The sequence below is a fragment of the Scomber japonicus genome, chromosome 3 (genome assembly GCF_027409825.1).
Source record: "Scomber japonicus isolate fScoJap1 chromosome 3, fScoJap1.pri, whole genome shotgun sequence".
Classification (NCBI taxonomy): Eukaryota; Metazoa; Chordata; class Actinopteri; order Scombriformes; family Scombridae; genus Scomber; species Scomber japonicus.
In genome coordinates, this window is record NC_070580.1 from 17,969,086 (window position 1) to 17,985,796 (window position 16,711).

The 16,711-nt window shown below is 38.0% G+C and overlaps 2 protein-coding genes across 2 annotated transcripts; both read right to left on the bottom strand.

Annotated features, from left to right (window-relative positions):
- Window positions 1-1,196: 1,196 nt before the first annotated feature.
- Window positions 1,197-3,031, bottom strand: chchd4b (coiled-coil-helix-coiled-coil-helix domain containing 4b). The gene is made up of 3 exons (XM_053315794.1): window positions 2,956-3,031; window positions 1,650-1,748; window positions 1,197-1,559 (listed from the first exon to the last, which is right to left on the bottom strand). The coding sequence occupies exons 1-3, from the start codon at window positions 2,975-2,977 to the stop codon at window positions 1,201-1,203; spliced, it is 480 nt and encodes a 159-aa protein (XP_053171769.1). The 5' UTR covers window positions 2,978-3,031; the 3' UTR covers window positions 1,197-1,200.
- A 1,808-nt stretch (window positions 3,032-4,839) lies between these two features.
- LOC128355510 (protein transport protein Sec61 subunit alpha-like 1) lies at window positions 4,840-10,870 on the bottom strand. The gene is made up of 12 exons (XM_053315779.1): window positions 10,749-10,870; window positions 10,034-10,101; window positions 9,849-9,914; window positions 8,985-9,063; window positions 8,747-8,878; window positions 8,551-8,660; window positions 7,897-8,050; window positions 7,626-7,786; window positions 7,287-7,484; window positions 6,877-7,068; window positions 6,711-6,787; window positions 4,840-5,964 (listed from the first exon to the last, which is right to left on the bottom strand). Exons 1-12 carry the CDS (start codon window positions 10,753-10,755, stop codon window positions 5,778-5,780), a joined length of 1,431 nt encoding a protein of 476 aa, XP_053171754.1. The 5' UTR covers window positions 10,756-10,870; the 3' UTR covers window positions 4,840-5,777.
- Between the last annotated feature and the right edge of the window lie 5,841 nt (window positions 10,871-16,711).

The window sequence follows — 16,711 nt, forward strand, 5'->3', positions numbered from 1 at the left end:
CCATAATCTGGAAGTGGAAAGAACATCATTTCACCTTAAACCAGCCATGATCAGGTGCTCCTCGCAAGATTTCTGACAGGAGTGAAAATAATGATCAGAAGAATTGTCAAAGAGCCAAGGACTATTTGTGGAGACCTTCAGAAAGACCTGGAATTAGCAGGTACAATTGTTTCAAAGAAAACAATAAATAATGCACTCAACCACCATGGCCTGTATGCACGCTCACCACGCAACACTCCATTGCTGAAGAAAAAGCATGTTGAAGCACGTTTAAGGTTTCCTGCACAACATTTAGAGAAGCCTGTGAAATACTGGGAGAATATAGTCTGGTCAGATGAGACCAAAATTGAACTCCTTGGATGCCATAATACACACCATGTTTGGAGGTCAAATGGCACTGCACATCACCCCAAAAACACCATACCAACAGTGAAGTTTGGAGGTGGGAACATCATGGTGTGGGGCTGTTTTTCAGCATACAACACTGGCAAACTTCATATAATTGAAGGAAGGATGAATGGAAAAATGTAAAACCGAGACATTCTAGATAAAAATCTGCCACCATCTACCAGGATGATGAAGATGAAACAAGGATGGACATTTCAGCAAGACCATGACGCCAAACACACAGTCAAGGAAACTCTCAAATGGTTTCAGAGAAAGAAAATAAAGCTGCTACAATGGTTCAGCCAATCACCTGACTTGACTCCAATAGGAAATCTATGGAATGAACGAAAGATCAGAGTTCATAGCAGAGGCCCATGGAACCTTCAAGATTTGAAGACTGTGTGGAACAATGGGCCAAAATCACCTCTGAGCAATGCATGAGACTGGTTTCTCCATACAGGAGGCATCTTGAAGCTGTCATTACCCACAAAGGCTTTTGTATGAAGAATTAAATAAATTTCACTAAGCGCGTTGAAATGTTTTCCCTGTGTCATTCCATTCTACTACACATAACCTAATTTCTGAACTTATTTTTTTTAGTTTCTTTGTACGTGTATATTACTTGGGTTGTTACTGACATCTGGTGAAAATTTCATGTCAATAGCACCTTTGGAAATATATTTACTGAGAAAAATGTTGATGTGTTCAATACTTATTTTACCCGCTGTATATATATATTTTTTTAAAAAGTATAACTCTAACTGGTTCATAAATATGTTTTATAGCCTTGAGGCTCAGATTGCCAGATGCTCATCATGAGCTTTCCACTGAGCTCTCTGTGTTGGGTTGTATGGGATCAGAGTCTTGCACAGGGGCAGATGTTGAGTTGGCCTCTGATGTTTCTGCAGGAGCAGAGTTTTGTGAGGCCTGCTCTGTTTCAGATGATTTTTCTTCAGACACCTTGTCATCTTCTTGCGGGTAGAGCTCTGGGTAGCGCTGTATACACTCCTGCATGGCCCTGAACTGCTCTAGGCACTCAGAGCCCTTTACCTCCTCCTTACTATAGTGGAAACAGGAGAAGGCATCTTTAAATTCAGTCCCACAGGGACCACTGGCCATCCCCCCGAGGCAGGGACAGTTCCAGTTGATCTCCCCATCGGGAAGAATCAGACCTACGATAGGAGAGGAGGTTTACATTAAAATGCAGGGAAATAAATGTTAGGGTGTTTCAAATGTAACCAGAACTGTGTGTAGTTTCTCACCTCGCTCCTCATAGGGATCATTGGGATCTTCCTCTACAAGCTCAGCATTGCTGGGTGTTGCATGATCCTCTTTGGTGGCAAAGATGATCCGGTCTTTACCTGTTGTGTAAAATGTGGAAGGACAATTCAAACAAATCATCAGTGGTACGTAGTATGGCACCGCATCTATCTCATGTTGCTATAATAACCTCAAATGCATATACTGGATAGCTTGATATAAAGGTGACAATAAACACACTATTTCTACAGATGCAATCTTTAAATCATGTTGTAGAAAATGTGTCTGCTGAAAAATAATAAAAAACACAAAGTAGAGATGTACCAAAGAGATGCGTAGCAGTGCTGCCATTAAACACAAGTTCAGTTTTTAAATCTATCTGTACAATGTAACTCTGTGCATATCTTGATCAAAATGTATCAATGACCAAATGCAAAGGATCTTTATCAAATTGATCAGGTCATGCATTTGTTTAAAAGCCAATAAATTTTGCTTTGTTTCATTTTAAACCACAAATATGATGTTAAAAATCCAGTGAGTCAAGCTTTATTTATGCATTTCCTTAAAGGAGATCTGCTGGTGCATCTTCTAGTTTTACCCCACACTTGTTCAAGCAAACTCAAACATGTTATTTAGTGCTGACATTTTTTGTTGACTATTTGATTTTTCAAATGACAGCAAATAACAGACCATTATGGACAGCTGAGGTCAGTTATTAAGCAAAAATGCTAAAAGATTTTGCCTTCCAGTTTCTCAGAAGTAAGGATTTTCAGATTTTCCTTGACTTCCTTAGAAATGATTATTGGACAAAAGAAGACATTTGAAAAAAAAAATCTTGGTTTCTGAGAAATTTTGATAGGATTTTTATTTTATTATTTTGTGACATCTTACACAATAACAAACCCATTGATTGAAATACAATAATGTATAGGTTACTTTGAAAAATATAGAGGACACATGGACACATTTCCTCGTTGCATTTGATCAAATCTCATGAATATGACTTATCCACCAAAACCAAGACCGTGAATAACTAAACATACAGTGGTGACAGACATTTTAATCTTAATGTGACTTACTATAATAACAGCCACAGTAAGGTTATCATGTTGCTGGTCAAGGTTAAACACTGTAAACTTTCTGTTCACAGATAGACGCTAGCAGCTGTAGATTTTAATAGCAGTCATTCTTATAATAACGAAAAGCCTGTTAATGCACTTTTAGTTACTGTAATTTTTTTTAAATAGTATAATAAACTTAGGTGTTAGCTTTCCAGATGAGTTAGCCAGGCTAGCACATCATGGTTACCTTCTTCTCTGACAGAAGTCATTTCTTCTCGCTGGATCAGATGAAAATCCTGCTTTTTATCTTACTGCAGCAGCTCACAGAAAATAACTTGACACATGACACAATAATATGTGAAGATGTGACAGGTTTCAATCAAGCATCAGAAAACGTGTTTCACAACTATCCTTGATGTAACCGGCATAAGCATGTAGTCTTCTTCTTCTCTTTTCCGGTTAAGCAAAAAAAAAAAAAAGAAATTGTCCTAGGATGGCGAAGTCATGACCCGCCCTCCTCTGCCTCTGATTGGCTAATACTCGTTGCCTTCGTTAATTTGGTTGGTTATATTTTAGCATGAGTAGTGTAATTGGTTACGATTAGGGAACGAATATTACGATAAGCCAACCAGAGGCAGAGGGGGGCAGGCCATGACTTCGCCATCCTAGGACAAAAAAACTTATCGTTCCAGTAGTGCAGCGCTCCGGGGATCAGTACCGCCTCCTACAGTTCAAAACCCTGCATGGAACATAGCAGACCTCCACAAAATGATGCCAAATTAAGTAAAGAAAGGAGACAATCATGGTATGAAAGATTTTTGTCAAACCCTAACTGTACATAAGTTATTTCACTTATAACAATCCAATACAACTCTATAAAAAGTTCTACGTTTAGATCAGCTTCAAACATTACATTTAGGGATGGGAGATTGGGATACAATTAATATTACAATGATATTAATAATAATAACAATACAATTTAATTTTATATACAATAAAATAAAACCACAGTGTATTTAGTCACATTAAAAGCATGACAAACAAATACCACCTGTTGTCAGTACTGTAGATCAGCAGTTCTCAAACTATGTCACAACACAAGTTTGACCACGGACCTCCATTTAAGATTTTGTCTCAAGGGTGCCCATCTGCTAAGATTTTTTTCCTTCCTTTTTTGCTGGGGATGCCTGGAACCCTCTCAAGGACCCCATACCACACTCTGAGAAGCACTGCTGCAGATCACATATGTATTGAGCAACAATCTGTCTATAGAGAGACAAAGATAATATTTAAAGATCCTCTACAGACACATTTTAAGACATACAAGTACTTCTCTAACATTCAAAAACAAAATATCATTAAAAAATAATTACCAATATAAAAAAAAAATCTTAAAATGACCTCATTGTCAATTAACTGCTGGACACAAATTGTCTCCTATTTCACTGAAAAGTCTACTGTCAGTGTTTGTACATCACACTTGTTGTATACTGGACCATGATTGGCTCCAAACTGTCACAAATCATGCTCATAGATACACATGTGAGATTTAAGGCGAGCACTTTCCTCCTTCAGTGGAAGACTGAACACAGCCTTCTGGTGTCAAACTCTGCTCAGACTGTACATAATTCTGCACAGTGAAGCTCAAAGTGAAGTCACAATATAGAAACATGTTTTTAAATGGATGAGGGATTTAATTATTGCCCTTGTAGAAATAGTAGGTACGGTAAGATAGCTCAGAGGTATCTTAACAACAACTAACCCTAACCCTCTGAGCTATTGTATTAGATTGTAATAGATAGATTCAAAATACTTTTTATTTCCTGTGGCCAACCAATCTGAACTATTAAAAAATCTTGATTTTGCAGAATCTCATTTGACTAAAGCTACAAAACTGCATGTGGTGTACTGACATCAAGTGTAAAAACTCCAACACGCTAGAGAAGTAAACAACATAGCAGTGTGCAACACATCTAAGTACAAAGACCGCATAATATAAACACCACAAAACCCCCCACAAACATGCCTCACTGTAAGAGACACAAACTCTTACTGAACCCAAAACCCTCAGAGGACATCCATGTTCTTATTCCTCCTGGACACTTCAGTACAGAACAAGTAAAACAGAAGATTTAGCCTTTTTCCACAAAAGGTTTTTATTGAGAATGTTTTCTATATGTTTGTTCTGAAATGCATTTATCTTTACATATTCAAAAGACTTTATCTTACACTGAAGACAAATTCAAAGTTTTTTCAATGAATGGCCTATGTACAGAAAAATCATAATTCATCAGGTGTGACAAAGTGATTAATATAAGTATGCTTAGAGCACACAATTAAAAAATTAACCAAACAAAAATAAATCTTAGGAAGCGGGCAACAAGAATGAATGTGACTTATGAGTTAATACTGCAGCTCCCAGGGAATGCCCCAGTTCCCTAGTTTGAGCTCCACATCGTCTTCTTACAAGATGTTAAGTTAAAAGCTATCACACAGGGTCACAAATCAGGAAAATGACAGTACTTGACTCAGCGTCTGACAGTTCAGCTTCTGGTCCACACCTTCACCAGATTGGCAGGTTAACAGAAAAATAAAACAAAGCTGAAAGGACAATGTATAAAGTAAGAGAACACCAAACAGAAAGTCGAGTGCTTCTATGTACACAGCAGGCAGTTGACTGCCATCATCCAAGTCGAGTATGCCTGCATACTGAAGCGCTCTCTTGTCAGTCTGAAAAGAAAAACGACCAAACTCCCGCAATCTTACACAAAGGAAGCCTTTAAGTGAACCTTGGGGAGCTTTAATCTTGAGTCAGTTAGAAAATCTCATGTACAAGTACAACTGAAATGTCTGTGTTGCTTTGGAAGATATGTGGAGGGAGCAAACGGTGTGAATGTCAACATGTAGTTCCACCACCTCGCAACGCCTCATTTCAGCTGAGAATCCTGAGAAGAGACTCCTCAATCGTCCTGAAACTGGAGCGCTGATGATGCAGGGGCTTCACACATAGATGTAAAATAAATGCAAGGTTGGTGATCCTAATAAAAGTTGGTGAGAATGATGGCTTTTCTAGAAGAGTAGGGCCCCCATGCTGCCTACTTCGCTCTGTTCTTTGACAAAGATCTCAAAGTACTGATAGATGATGGTAACAGCCAGCAGGATACCGGTGCCAGAGCCAATGGCTCCAAGGAAGTCAGCCATCACTGATAAACCACCGATACACAGTCCGCCAAAAGCAGCAGCAGTGGGAATGTACCTAGAGGAAAAACAGGGAAATTGAGAGGAAAGTCAAATTTAACCTGCAGGTCTTTTAGTAGAAATAATGAAATTATCAAGAATGGGCAGAGATTCAAATACATTAATAATGAATGCAGAGTAATTATTAGCCCATGCTTGTTGTAGATGCACACTCAAGTGAGTGAGTTATTAACAACTTACGAAAAAAAAAGAAAAGTAGTCAAACACTTAAAATCCTGTCCTATTTGGGTGCACCGGTGGTTGAGTGGTTAGAGCACATGCCATATACGCAGCCACCCCTGGTTTAAATCACACTTCAGTGTGCTAAACATTTCTTTCTTGACTTAGAGTGGTGTTATCAAGGACAAAAATATTATAAATCAAAAGAGAGCAGACGTACTGTAATGCAAAACAGAGAGGATTTGAATGTGCCATTAAATTAAACACGTACATCCCTATGACACATTTTCAAATGTAAAATATCTGACGCAAACCACTTTGTCATTACCTTCAAACAATTGTGAGCAATGACTGGCATTGTCAACTTTAGTAAATGTATTGGGTATTAACAGAGTACAGTCTAGACATGCTCTATGTGAAAAGTGCTTTGAGATAACTTGAGATGAGATAAATAATGACAACTAGCTTGTCAAATGCTTTGACTAACCGTAGTTAAAACTTTTAACCATAACTAACTGACATTCCATGTTTTGTTCGTACGTAAGTGTAAAGTATATACCAAAATGGCAGGATTTTGGATTTTACCTGTTCAGTTCATGGACCATTGAGGTTTCTCTGTGTCCCCTCATCACCATCTGTTGCTCCTTCAGCTGTTTCGCCACCTGAATGATAATGAAGAAAAAAGCTGTAAAACACAGCCTCTTTGAAATAAACCATTAACACCACCTGCTAGAAAGCAGTCAGGACTTACATCTTTAGCAGAAGAGCCTGAAACTTCAATCCAAGTTTTGGAGAAAAAGGCACATGATCCGAGCATGAAGACAATATAGATGAGGGCATGGACCGGGTCATCTAGAACGGACCCAAATGACTCAGGAGGAGAGAGGTAGTAACAGAGTCCACCCACAGGGTAGGCACGGGCTGGACCACCAGATGTTGTGTCCTACAAACATGAGAAAATAGAGAACATAAACTTTAGGGGGCAAAACCCACAGCTGGAGGCCCAGAACTTATTTCCAAATTCTAAATATGTTATTTTAACAGTAAAATGAAAAACAGAGGACTATATTGATGATGAATATGATAGGGATTCTTTCTTAAAATAAATTAGAAATAACTGAATTGAAAACAGTGAAAAGTTATGTTTAAACGTATACTTACAGACCAAGTTCCGAGCAGATTCACCAGGAAATTGCCACTGAAACGTGTGGAAAGCATCTGGGAGATAACATACAAGTTGGAGACCAAAGCAGACTGCAAGATGATGGGAATGTTGGAGGTGTAGAAGAGTTTGATGGGGTAGGTGTTGTACTGCCCACGGTAGCGAGCTGACTTGATGGGCAGATCCACCCTGAATCCCTGTGAGAAAAGGCAAGTATAAAAACAATCGTTAACTTATCAGTCCCCCTTTTCAAATATCATTATCTTATCTGTTAGTAATTCAGATTTTAAACTTTAAATTTAATGTGAATGACACCAACAGAAAGGCCAGCAACTAACCTGAAAGTATATCACTACAGCAAAGACGAATACTGTGGCGATGAGATTCATGAGGTTGGGTAGGTTCTGTCTGTAGAAGGCCTCTCTCAGAGCACGCACTTTGTCTGTCCTTGTAGCCAGCAGATGGAAAAGAGCAATGATTGCGCCTTCAAACTCCGTTCCTGGAGACACAAAGTCACAAGATGAGGCCCATTTCTTGCAGACTTCGATGACTACCATAGCATGCATATTTATTCATCAAAATCACATTCACCGACTTCTGTGATCTTACCTCTGCCAGTGTTCACAGTCGTTGGGCTGAAAGCCTTCCAGACAATTGTCTCGCAGATGTTGGTTGCAATGAACAGTGAGATTCCTGAACCGAGACCATAGCCCTTTTGGAGCAACTCATCCAGCAGCAGCACGATCAGTCCGGCCACAAACAGCTACAGAAGAACACAACAGTGTCAGATATTATTTGTTTCCACAATTAAACTTGACAAAAGTATTATCTTCTAAGACCAATACTTCTTGTTCCACTGGTGCACAGCAAGTAAACTCAATCTTAATGAACCTGTTTGATATTTAAGTCCAATAATAAGCAAGAACTATTTTAACCTTAGTGTATCTCTCACACTTCAATCAGTCTACAGTTTTAAGCTCTTTAATTCAATTAGAAACAAATGCTTGATAATGACTAGTTTTACCTCAACACCACAGTGGGGGTTAAGTCTGTGATAATAAAACATCAATCTATAACTTTAGCAAAGCAAAGAAAACTATACTAATGTACTAACTAATGTAGGTATTAATACAGGGGTCTTAGCTGTCTCTTTAAGGCCCTGCACTTCATGATTTGTTTCCTTCATGTCATTTTGTGTGAGTGCTGAAAGACCCACGTGTTCAGATTTTATATTTTCAGTCATTTAGATCTGCCTGTTCTCACCTGAATGATGATGAGAAGACAGATTCCAGCACCCATCTCTGACGGATCTCCATACATGCCAGTCATCACATAAACGATGGCCTGACCAATGGTGATGATCATTCCAAACACTGAAATACACCACCAAGGGTTAGAGGATCTATACTTGTAAATTCCAACCATATCGTCACAACTTGCCTGATGATGGCTTTCTTACATTTCTGAGCTCCGTTGAAGAGGGCTCTGTCCTTTGGTGTGTCTCCAACTTCAATGATCTTAGCTCCAGCCAGCAACTGCATGATCAGGCCTGAGGTGACAATAGGCGAGATACCCAGCTCCATCAGAGTACCTGGAGGGAAATATTCAGATTAGGGCAATCCAGCAGCAGAGCACAAATATACTTCACTGCATTTATAATATTATAAATTATATATGTATTTTAGCAAGACAAATACCTCTGTTGGAGGCCAGAATCACTCTCATCCAGTAGAATGGATCTGCAGAGTCTGAGGACATGATGCCAAACAGTGGGATCTGTGGGAAAAGTGAAAAGATAATGTTCATGCTACACAAACCTATTTAAATTTCACCCAATTAATTAGTATTTCAGTTTCGATAGTTTAACAGCTTTAACACATATTTCTAAACAGTTTTCTGTGGTACCAATTTCACTGCAGGTGGTTAAGTCATGATTAGTCCTGAAATTATTAATTTAATTGATGGATTGATCAAAATGTATCATTAGTCATTTTGATTAATTTACTAAACACCTAGTGGTGGTTCCTTAAGAAAGAGTTGCTTGCTTTTCTCTGTTTGATATTACACTAAACTGATGTCTTTGTGTTTTAAGTCAGACACAGTTTTCATATTTGAAGCATACTGTTGGGCTTTGATTATTTATGATATGCTGTTGTCAAATGTTTGGATATTTTATATATAAACTGAATAATCACAAATAATTTAAATGTTATTAATGAAAGTAATGGTTCCACTTATTCATGATGGTGATATTACATGAATAAAAAAAAATGAAGCTTGCAACAGTTTATGTTGTGTTTTAATTGTGAAATGGTCAACTTTAGAATCATATATTGTTGATTTGTATCTTCAGTCAGAGTAGATGGTTATTCAAGTGAATAACCTTAAATTTCTCCTCAGCAAAAACAAACGTAACTTTTAAAAAAATGTTCAAATTCACCAACCACCCAACAGTAAATCATTATTCTGTGTCTGAAATCTATCGAACACTCACATATTTTAACAGCATTTGGCTTGTGCTAATTTCCCATCTAGGTACAGAAATAAATTATAACACTCACCTGGCAACACACCAGGAAGATGAAAAGAGTGATAGCTGTCCATAGCACCTTCTCCCTGAACTGGATCTGTTGGTAGAAATAATTACAAGTTTATCATATGGTAGCTAACGGGTCTACTATTGCCAAATGCAAATGTACAAGTAACAATGGGGATATATTTTTTATATATATATAAAAAAGCTCACCTTTCTTTCAGGTTTTTGAATTTCTGGCAGCACTGCACAGAATGGCTTTATTACTTCCAGGAATTTGACTGAAAACAAGCAAACAGGAGGGTTTCAGTGATATATGTGGAGATAGTAGCTGGTCATCAGTAGGACGTGGCAGTGAATGGGGGGCGGACTCAACACTACAATATACATGAATCAATATCAAGCAGATTTAATGCTAAATAAAACATTTTTGTCTCACAGTAATAGTAGCTATTGTGCTAAACCTTTATATGACACTTGTCACACTTTTCTTGTCAGCATTAGGCAGATTGTAGTAACGCAGGCTCCAGATAACAGTGGCGGTGTTATGCGTCGTCATCACTAGACTTGTCAGTGTCTTTGAATGAGTGGCTAACAAGTTAGCTTAGACATGTTTCCACCCGGTTTCCACCAGCGTGGCGCTTCTGGGATCTCACCAAAGGCAAAGAATACAGCTTACAAGAATACTAACTAACTGTTTAACCATTAACAACTTATTTATCACAAAACGGGCCAAAATGACACAAAAGCAACTCTCAACCAGTTAGCTAGTTAGCAACGTAAGCTAGCATGCTATCAATGGCAGCGCTACTACGTGACTATTAGCTGAATAAGTTGTCAAAAAAACAATTAAAACAGCATTCAAGGGCTTGCTTCACAGGTTCCAGCTAGAAGTCTCGTACAAGTCTTGTGCAGAGGTGATACTCACTTCCCATGATGTCCCGACTGTTCTCCTACGAGCTGCTTCACCGGGAGAAATCTGACTGTACCTCTCCACTGACTGAGCCACCGGGAGGCGTCGAGCAGGAGGAGACACTGTAGAGACACGTCACCACTACAGACAGCACCCACCACATTTAAAGAGGCAGACACAATGGTCCTCGATGATAATAATGGATTTAAAACAGCTAAATATCCAATTTCCCAAGGCTGTATTAAAATAACACTCCCAAAAGAAGCAATGAAATAGCTCCATAATTATTCCTCCTGTTTATACTGGCAATAGGAAGATCCTTTCATAATGCTTAAAACGGTCCTCCTTTGTGTCAAAATGTACTTAAAAGTTTAGCCTGCCCTAGCGGAAGTTAATATGAAGGTTCAGCTGTTTATTTCAATTATTCAAATCACGTACATTAAAAGAAAAGCCTGAATACATTGGTTGATAAACATAACAAATATAGACAGGTAGGTACACTGCATGGTACAATTAGGCAATTAACATCCAATCATAGCTCTGCTGCATGTAGGCTATTAAAAATGCTGAGCAGGCCCAGCTGATTTGGATTTTTTTTATCAAGATGGAGAAATGAAAAGATCTGAGGGACTTTGAAGAGATGACAGGAGCCTCAGTCACAAAGACTGGTTAGTGTTTTAATAAGAACAGTGACTACATCTGCATTTAGATCTATGGGGCATTAGTAGATAGGGTTGAAAAACTGTGGTTCACAGTGCACATTTGATGACTGTGATGTTTTTACATTAGTGCGATGAGTAAAGAAACACAGAAGAACAACTTTTCGTCATGTGAGTGAGAATGTCAATACACAATGTGATCAGACTGTCAGCACAGTCCATTGACAATTACATAGAGGGATATTATAATAGAGTTTCAGTGCATAAGCCCCTCATTACAAAGATGAATGCACATTTGAGATTTAAGTAGTTCAAAAACCACAGACACTGGTCTAGAGAGATGTGTAAATCAAAACAAAGTTGTTCTGAGTGATCACCTTTACCCTATGGTGAAACATCTCTATCTCTGTCTCTTCCAGGATGACAAAGCCCCCATCCAGAGGGCACGGGGAGTCATGGAATGGCTTGATGAATATGATGTATGTGAATCATAGACTAAAATATTTGAAGATATCAAGGCTGTTGCTATGATTTTTGGGGGAGTCATACTTGTGGTCACTCAATCCCGTAATGGAGCTTTAAGGGGTTTAAGGGGTTTAAGGGGTTTAAGGGGCAAACAAAGCTTAATGGTCAAAAGTTGAAGGTCCCACTGTCCTTTTTTCATAGTTCAATGTACAAAACACCATACACAGTAAACATGACAAAAGTATTTGATAATTACTTACTCCTTCAAGGTACTCAATAATGTATATAAATTCTACTTTATTAATGACATACAGTAAGTGAACAAGTATTTGATACACTGCCTTTTTTGCAAGTTTTCCCACTTACAAAGCATGTAGAAGTCTGTAATTTTTATCATAGGTACACTTCAACTGTGAGAGACGGAATCTAAAACAAAAATCACATTGTATGATTTTTAAGTAATTAATTTGCATTTTATTGAATGGATTTTAGATTCCGTCTCTCACAGTTGAAGTGTACCTATGATAAAAAAGACAGACCTCTACATGCTTTGTAAGTGGGAAAACCTGCAAAATCGGCAGTGTATCAAATACTTGTTCTCCCCACTGTAACTACAAGCTGAAATCAATCTAAAGTCAAGTTCTGACAGCAAGCAGAAACAAATATATTTAACAAATCGGCATCCCACATGAACTCAGTACAAACAGACTGTAGTCAACAGGAAATGGTTGGGCCAAGATCTCAACTCTGATTCAAATGGGAAGACTTGTACCTTTTAATAATCCAGTATCTAGTATTTTGCCAAAGAAACTTGGACAAGGACTCACCAAATAATAAAAGTCATATCTTACCCCTAAAGCCTCTGTCTGGCATAACGAAACGTGATTGATAGACAAGAAAACATCATGTGGGAGAAAAGGGACAGATAAGGAATCCATCTTGGTAGTGATTTGGTTAGGGGTAAAGGCCATAAATTCATTTGAACATGTCTTTGAATGTTATGAGGGATTATAATATCTGTTCTGTTGTCATGTCAATACTTCTTTTGATACCTTACTTTGAGAAATAGAGTTTAGCAAAAGTTCAGTCAGGGAGACTGTCCTTGTATGCCTGGCTCGTAGCATATTTCTCATTCCATCCCGTCATTCTTATCTCTCACGCTTACTCACTCTATTTCCAAGCTGTCATTGCTGGAGGTGTAGCCTGAGTATCAACTGTTCATCAGCTTGTCACATCTATCTAATAGCACAGTGACACACCTTCATTGTTAGGCTGTCATCTGTTGCTGTCTCTGCATTTGTCAAACATGCAGCTGTTATGCACACCCCTCCACCGGCCCATCTCTGCCTAGTCTCGGCAGAATCACCAGTCTCATCAGAAGTCATCAGCCATCACTACCACCAGTGTATGGACTCCATGGATGATCCATCTGCTCAGGGATTATGTCCCTATGGAGTCCAAGCACCAAAGACTATTTATGGTGATCATTTCTATTGATGTTATAGTAAACGTGATCTATGAAACCATGTTTTTCTGCAAAACTCTTTTTTCCATTTTCCAGTCTTACCTTGATATAAATATCAATTGGGGTGAAACTGGCAAAATCAGCTGAACTGGCCTTAAAAATGGTGGCTCTGTTACAGATCAGTGCATGCATGCTTTCACCATATTTCATTAGTGCAATGTCAATGGCAACAATCTTGAAGACTTTCGTTTGAATACCTTTCTCCCTTCGGACCACAATGAACTCCAGCTCCTGCACAATGCTGAGGAGGTGTGACAGCTCCTCTTCAAGCTCTTTCAAGATCTTTATCAGGCCCCCCATCACCAATAGGACAAAGTCCACCTGAAGTCTCAATAGAGACAACACAGTACAAGTTTTTCTCATAATGCACAGAAGACATATTGATAATAAAGAACAATAATAATACTCAGTTAATGTAAAAAGGAATAAATGTATATAGAACATGATTTTCATATAAAGTTTTTATATAAAGTATATATTAAGTGCTACCACATGTGCTGCTGATATGACAGGAAGTGCCACGGGAATTCTTGTGAGTCCCAGGCCCCGCCACTGAAACCTCATAACAAGACAAGAGAAAACATTTGAACAGACTGGCAGGTTTTTAACTCAGCACCTCTCTTCATGTTGTCAGAGATTAAACTCTAATATCGGCGTGGCAGATCAGTGAGCAGAGCACTGTGCATGCTCTGTGCTTTCAGGTGAGAGGGATTACATTGAAAGTTGAAAATGCATTTGCTCCCCAGCTGTCATTGCAGAGACACACAGAGAATTAAAGCAGCAATGGATTTTCCACTGATTTCAAGCTACTGCTGACATTTTAATGCTCAGTGGCAGCAGAAGATGAGACAACTGAAGGTGTTTACTGTGCAAGATGGACACATTAAATGAATTAATGATGAGGGGAAACATCTCAAAACACAGATGTACTGTTTAAGACATACTGAGTCCACTGATACACAGTCCACTGTCTGTATGTTAATAATAATAGGGGGAGATGTGATAATAGAGGTCGATTATTTTTGCTGGATTTATTGTCAGTTTTGTGTAAAAAAAAATCATCTGCCTCTAAAGACCAGATGTGAACACTGCAAATCGAATTTATGAGAGCCTCAAGGAAATCTGTGACAGGTAAAAGAAACATGCATTAAATATGTGCTTGAATATAACTAAAAAACATAATTAAAAAGCAAAAAGAAGCAAGTACACTATTATTAATAAACCAACTCTGATTACTGTGACACAATTGAGTGGCTGACAGGGTGGTTTGTGCTTGACAATAAACTGTAAAATCATAACAGGCTGCAACTACATGTTTCTTTCTTCTGTTCAGACATTGTGTCTTAGCATACTAATGCACTATCTCCACCTGCTCTGCTCTGCTGCTGCTGGACCTATTGCTCTGTCTTGTCCTGTCACTTCATCTCATTTTCATTTCATTAGAATGTTTATTGCTTCCTACTGTATTAATATATATAAATGTTAAAGATTATAATATCATTATTTATGCGCCACATTTTAAGCAACTGTATTAGTAAGAAAGTTCAACCATGAACAAAGTAAATGTTGTGTAATCAAGATCTCTGTTACTATTTTTTCCCTGAGCTTCATGGTCATAGAAATCCCACTGCTCACTTGCGCCTGTGAACTTTGCTTCCCCAGCAGAATACTACTGGAGGTCAAGCCCAGGCAGAGTCCAGGAGCTGTAGAGAGATGAAAGATCAAATCATTTAAAAGGCCCCATGAGAAAACAACAATGTCCTCTGTATTGTTTTTGGGAATATGGTGGCTTATACTCAATATTTACACATTATACGATTCTAACATTTGTAATTACTCAAATCACTGCTGACTAGGCAGGAGTGGCGCTTCTTAATGCAAGGGTAAGGGCAGGGCCAGATAGCGACACAGCTGTAAATCCTGCTTAGACCTTATAACGCTGGTATCTAGCCATCTAAAGCTCTTGTTGAAAATAACTTTCTGACAAGTTAGCTAATTTTCTTACTGCAACTGCAAACCATAACAAAGTTGGGTTAATGTTGCAGGTGAAGTTAGTTATGAACCTATTTAAAAATGATCACGCTCAAACTTAATGGGTGGGACAGTTATTTTAGCTATATTACCACATCTCTGCTAACTGTTTATTCCAGCTTAAAACACACAAACATGACAAACAGCTAGCTAATAAAGTTACAGGATAAAATAATAGACATTTTCAGATTGTAAACCCAGATGATTAGTTAGATAACAAACCTGATTTCATTACTCACTGTACCTCCCAACTGAAGATGTTAAATTTTCAATCCCACAATGCTGTGCGATCAAGTTTAAATTCAGATTTCACAGTACTTTCCTGTGTATTCATACAGTATTGTAAAACATTACAATTAAAGCCTGTATAGTGTGAGTCATTGTGAAATATTACAGTTAAATGTTGTGTAATCCCAGTGTATGCTAATGCATTCATAGTCACCAGATCCCAAATCAATTGATCAGCTATGGGAGATATTGTGTTAGACAGCACTTAATAAAATGCTGCTTTTATTGATAATCCTATAATTTAATAATGTAACACTATAAAACAAGCCATATTGCCTAATACTTTAAGAACATTGTGTACATAGTACTTCCTTACTTTTACTTTAGTCAATTTTAAATACAGGACTTTTGTTTGATACAAAATATTTTCGCTCTGTGTTATAGCAACTTAAATGTAAGAGGTCTGTGCTCACTGCACACTAAAAATCTACACTTTAAGCATATCTACTCTGACGAGCAGATATTTCCTGTTTCGTTGTTCCTGCATGAACACATGCATATCTCCACCAGAGAGCAGTAGCGGCCCAAAAATGATTTAGTCCAGAAAATGCAGTGCTGGTGAAGACAGTTTGAGACAGAACATCTCTCTCTCTCTGTCACCAGGCTGACTGTCATCAGAGCCAGAGCCATACATTCATCTGACAAGATAACAGAATATTCTTTACAATGTCATATGTAATGATAATCATGTTCATTTATGGTGTTTGAGAGATGCTCATTAAACTTCATTGTCAAACTGCTTTATATCATTCTTTCCTTCTTTTCCTTTTTTTCTCTCCTTCTTTCTTTCTGTCCTTTCCATTTTTTAAACATCATTCTTTACCTCCTTTCCTCACTTTTACTTTATTTCCTTCTTTACTTCCACCTTTCCTTTTTTCATTCCTTCTTTTTTTCCTTCCTTCTTTTTTTACCACCTTCTTTCTTTCTTTCTTTCTTTCTTTTTTCTTTCTTTCTTTCTACAGTAGAATGCTCAGTTCTCAGACTCCCCATAGTTTCAGGGCTCAGGGGAA

Excerpts from the sequence above, each read along its gene's own strand:
- chchd4b (XM_053315794.1), bottom strand. The coding sequence starts at position 2,977 with ATGACTTCTGTCAGAGAAGAAG. Across the intron at positions 1,749-2,955 it reads GACTTCTGTCAGAGAAGAAG|GTAAAGACCGGATCATCTTT; the intron begins GTAACCATGATG and ends TTTACACAACAG. Across the intron at positions 1,560-1,649 it reads TGATCCCTATGAGGAGCGAG|GTCTGATTCTTCCCGATGGG; the intron begins GTGAGAAACTAC and ends CTCCTATCGTAG.
- LOC128355510 (XM_053315779.1), bottom strand. Across the intron at positions 6,788-6,876 it reads CAGGCTCTTCTGCTAAAGAT|GTGGCGAAACAGCTGAAGGA; the intron begins GTAAGTCCTGAC and ends ATTATCATTCAG. Across the intron at positions 5,965-6,710 it reads ATGGTCCATGAACTGAACAG|GTACATTCCCACTGCTGCTG; the intron begins GTAAAATCCAAA and ends TTTTTCCTCTAG.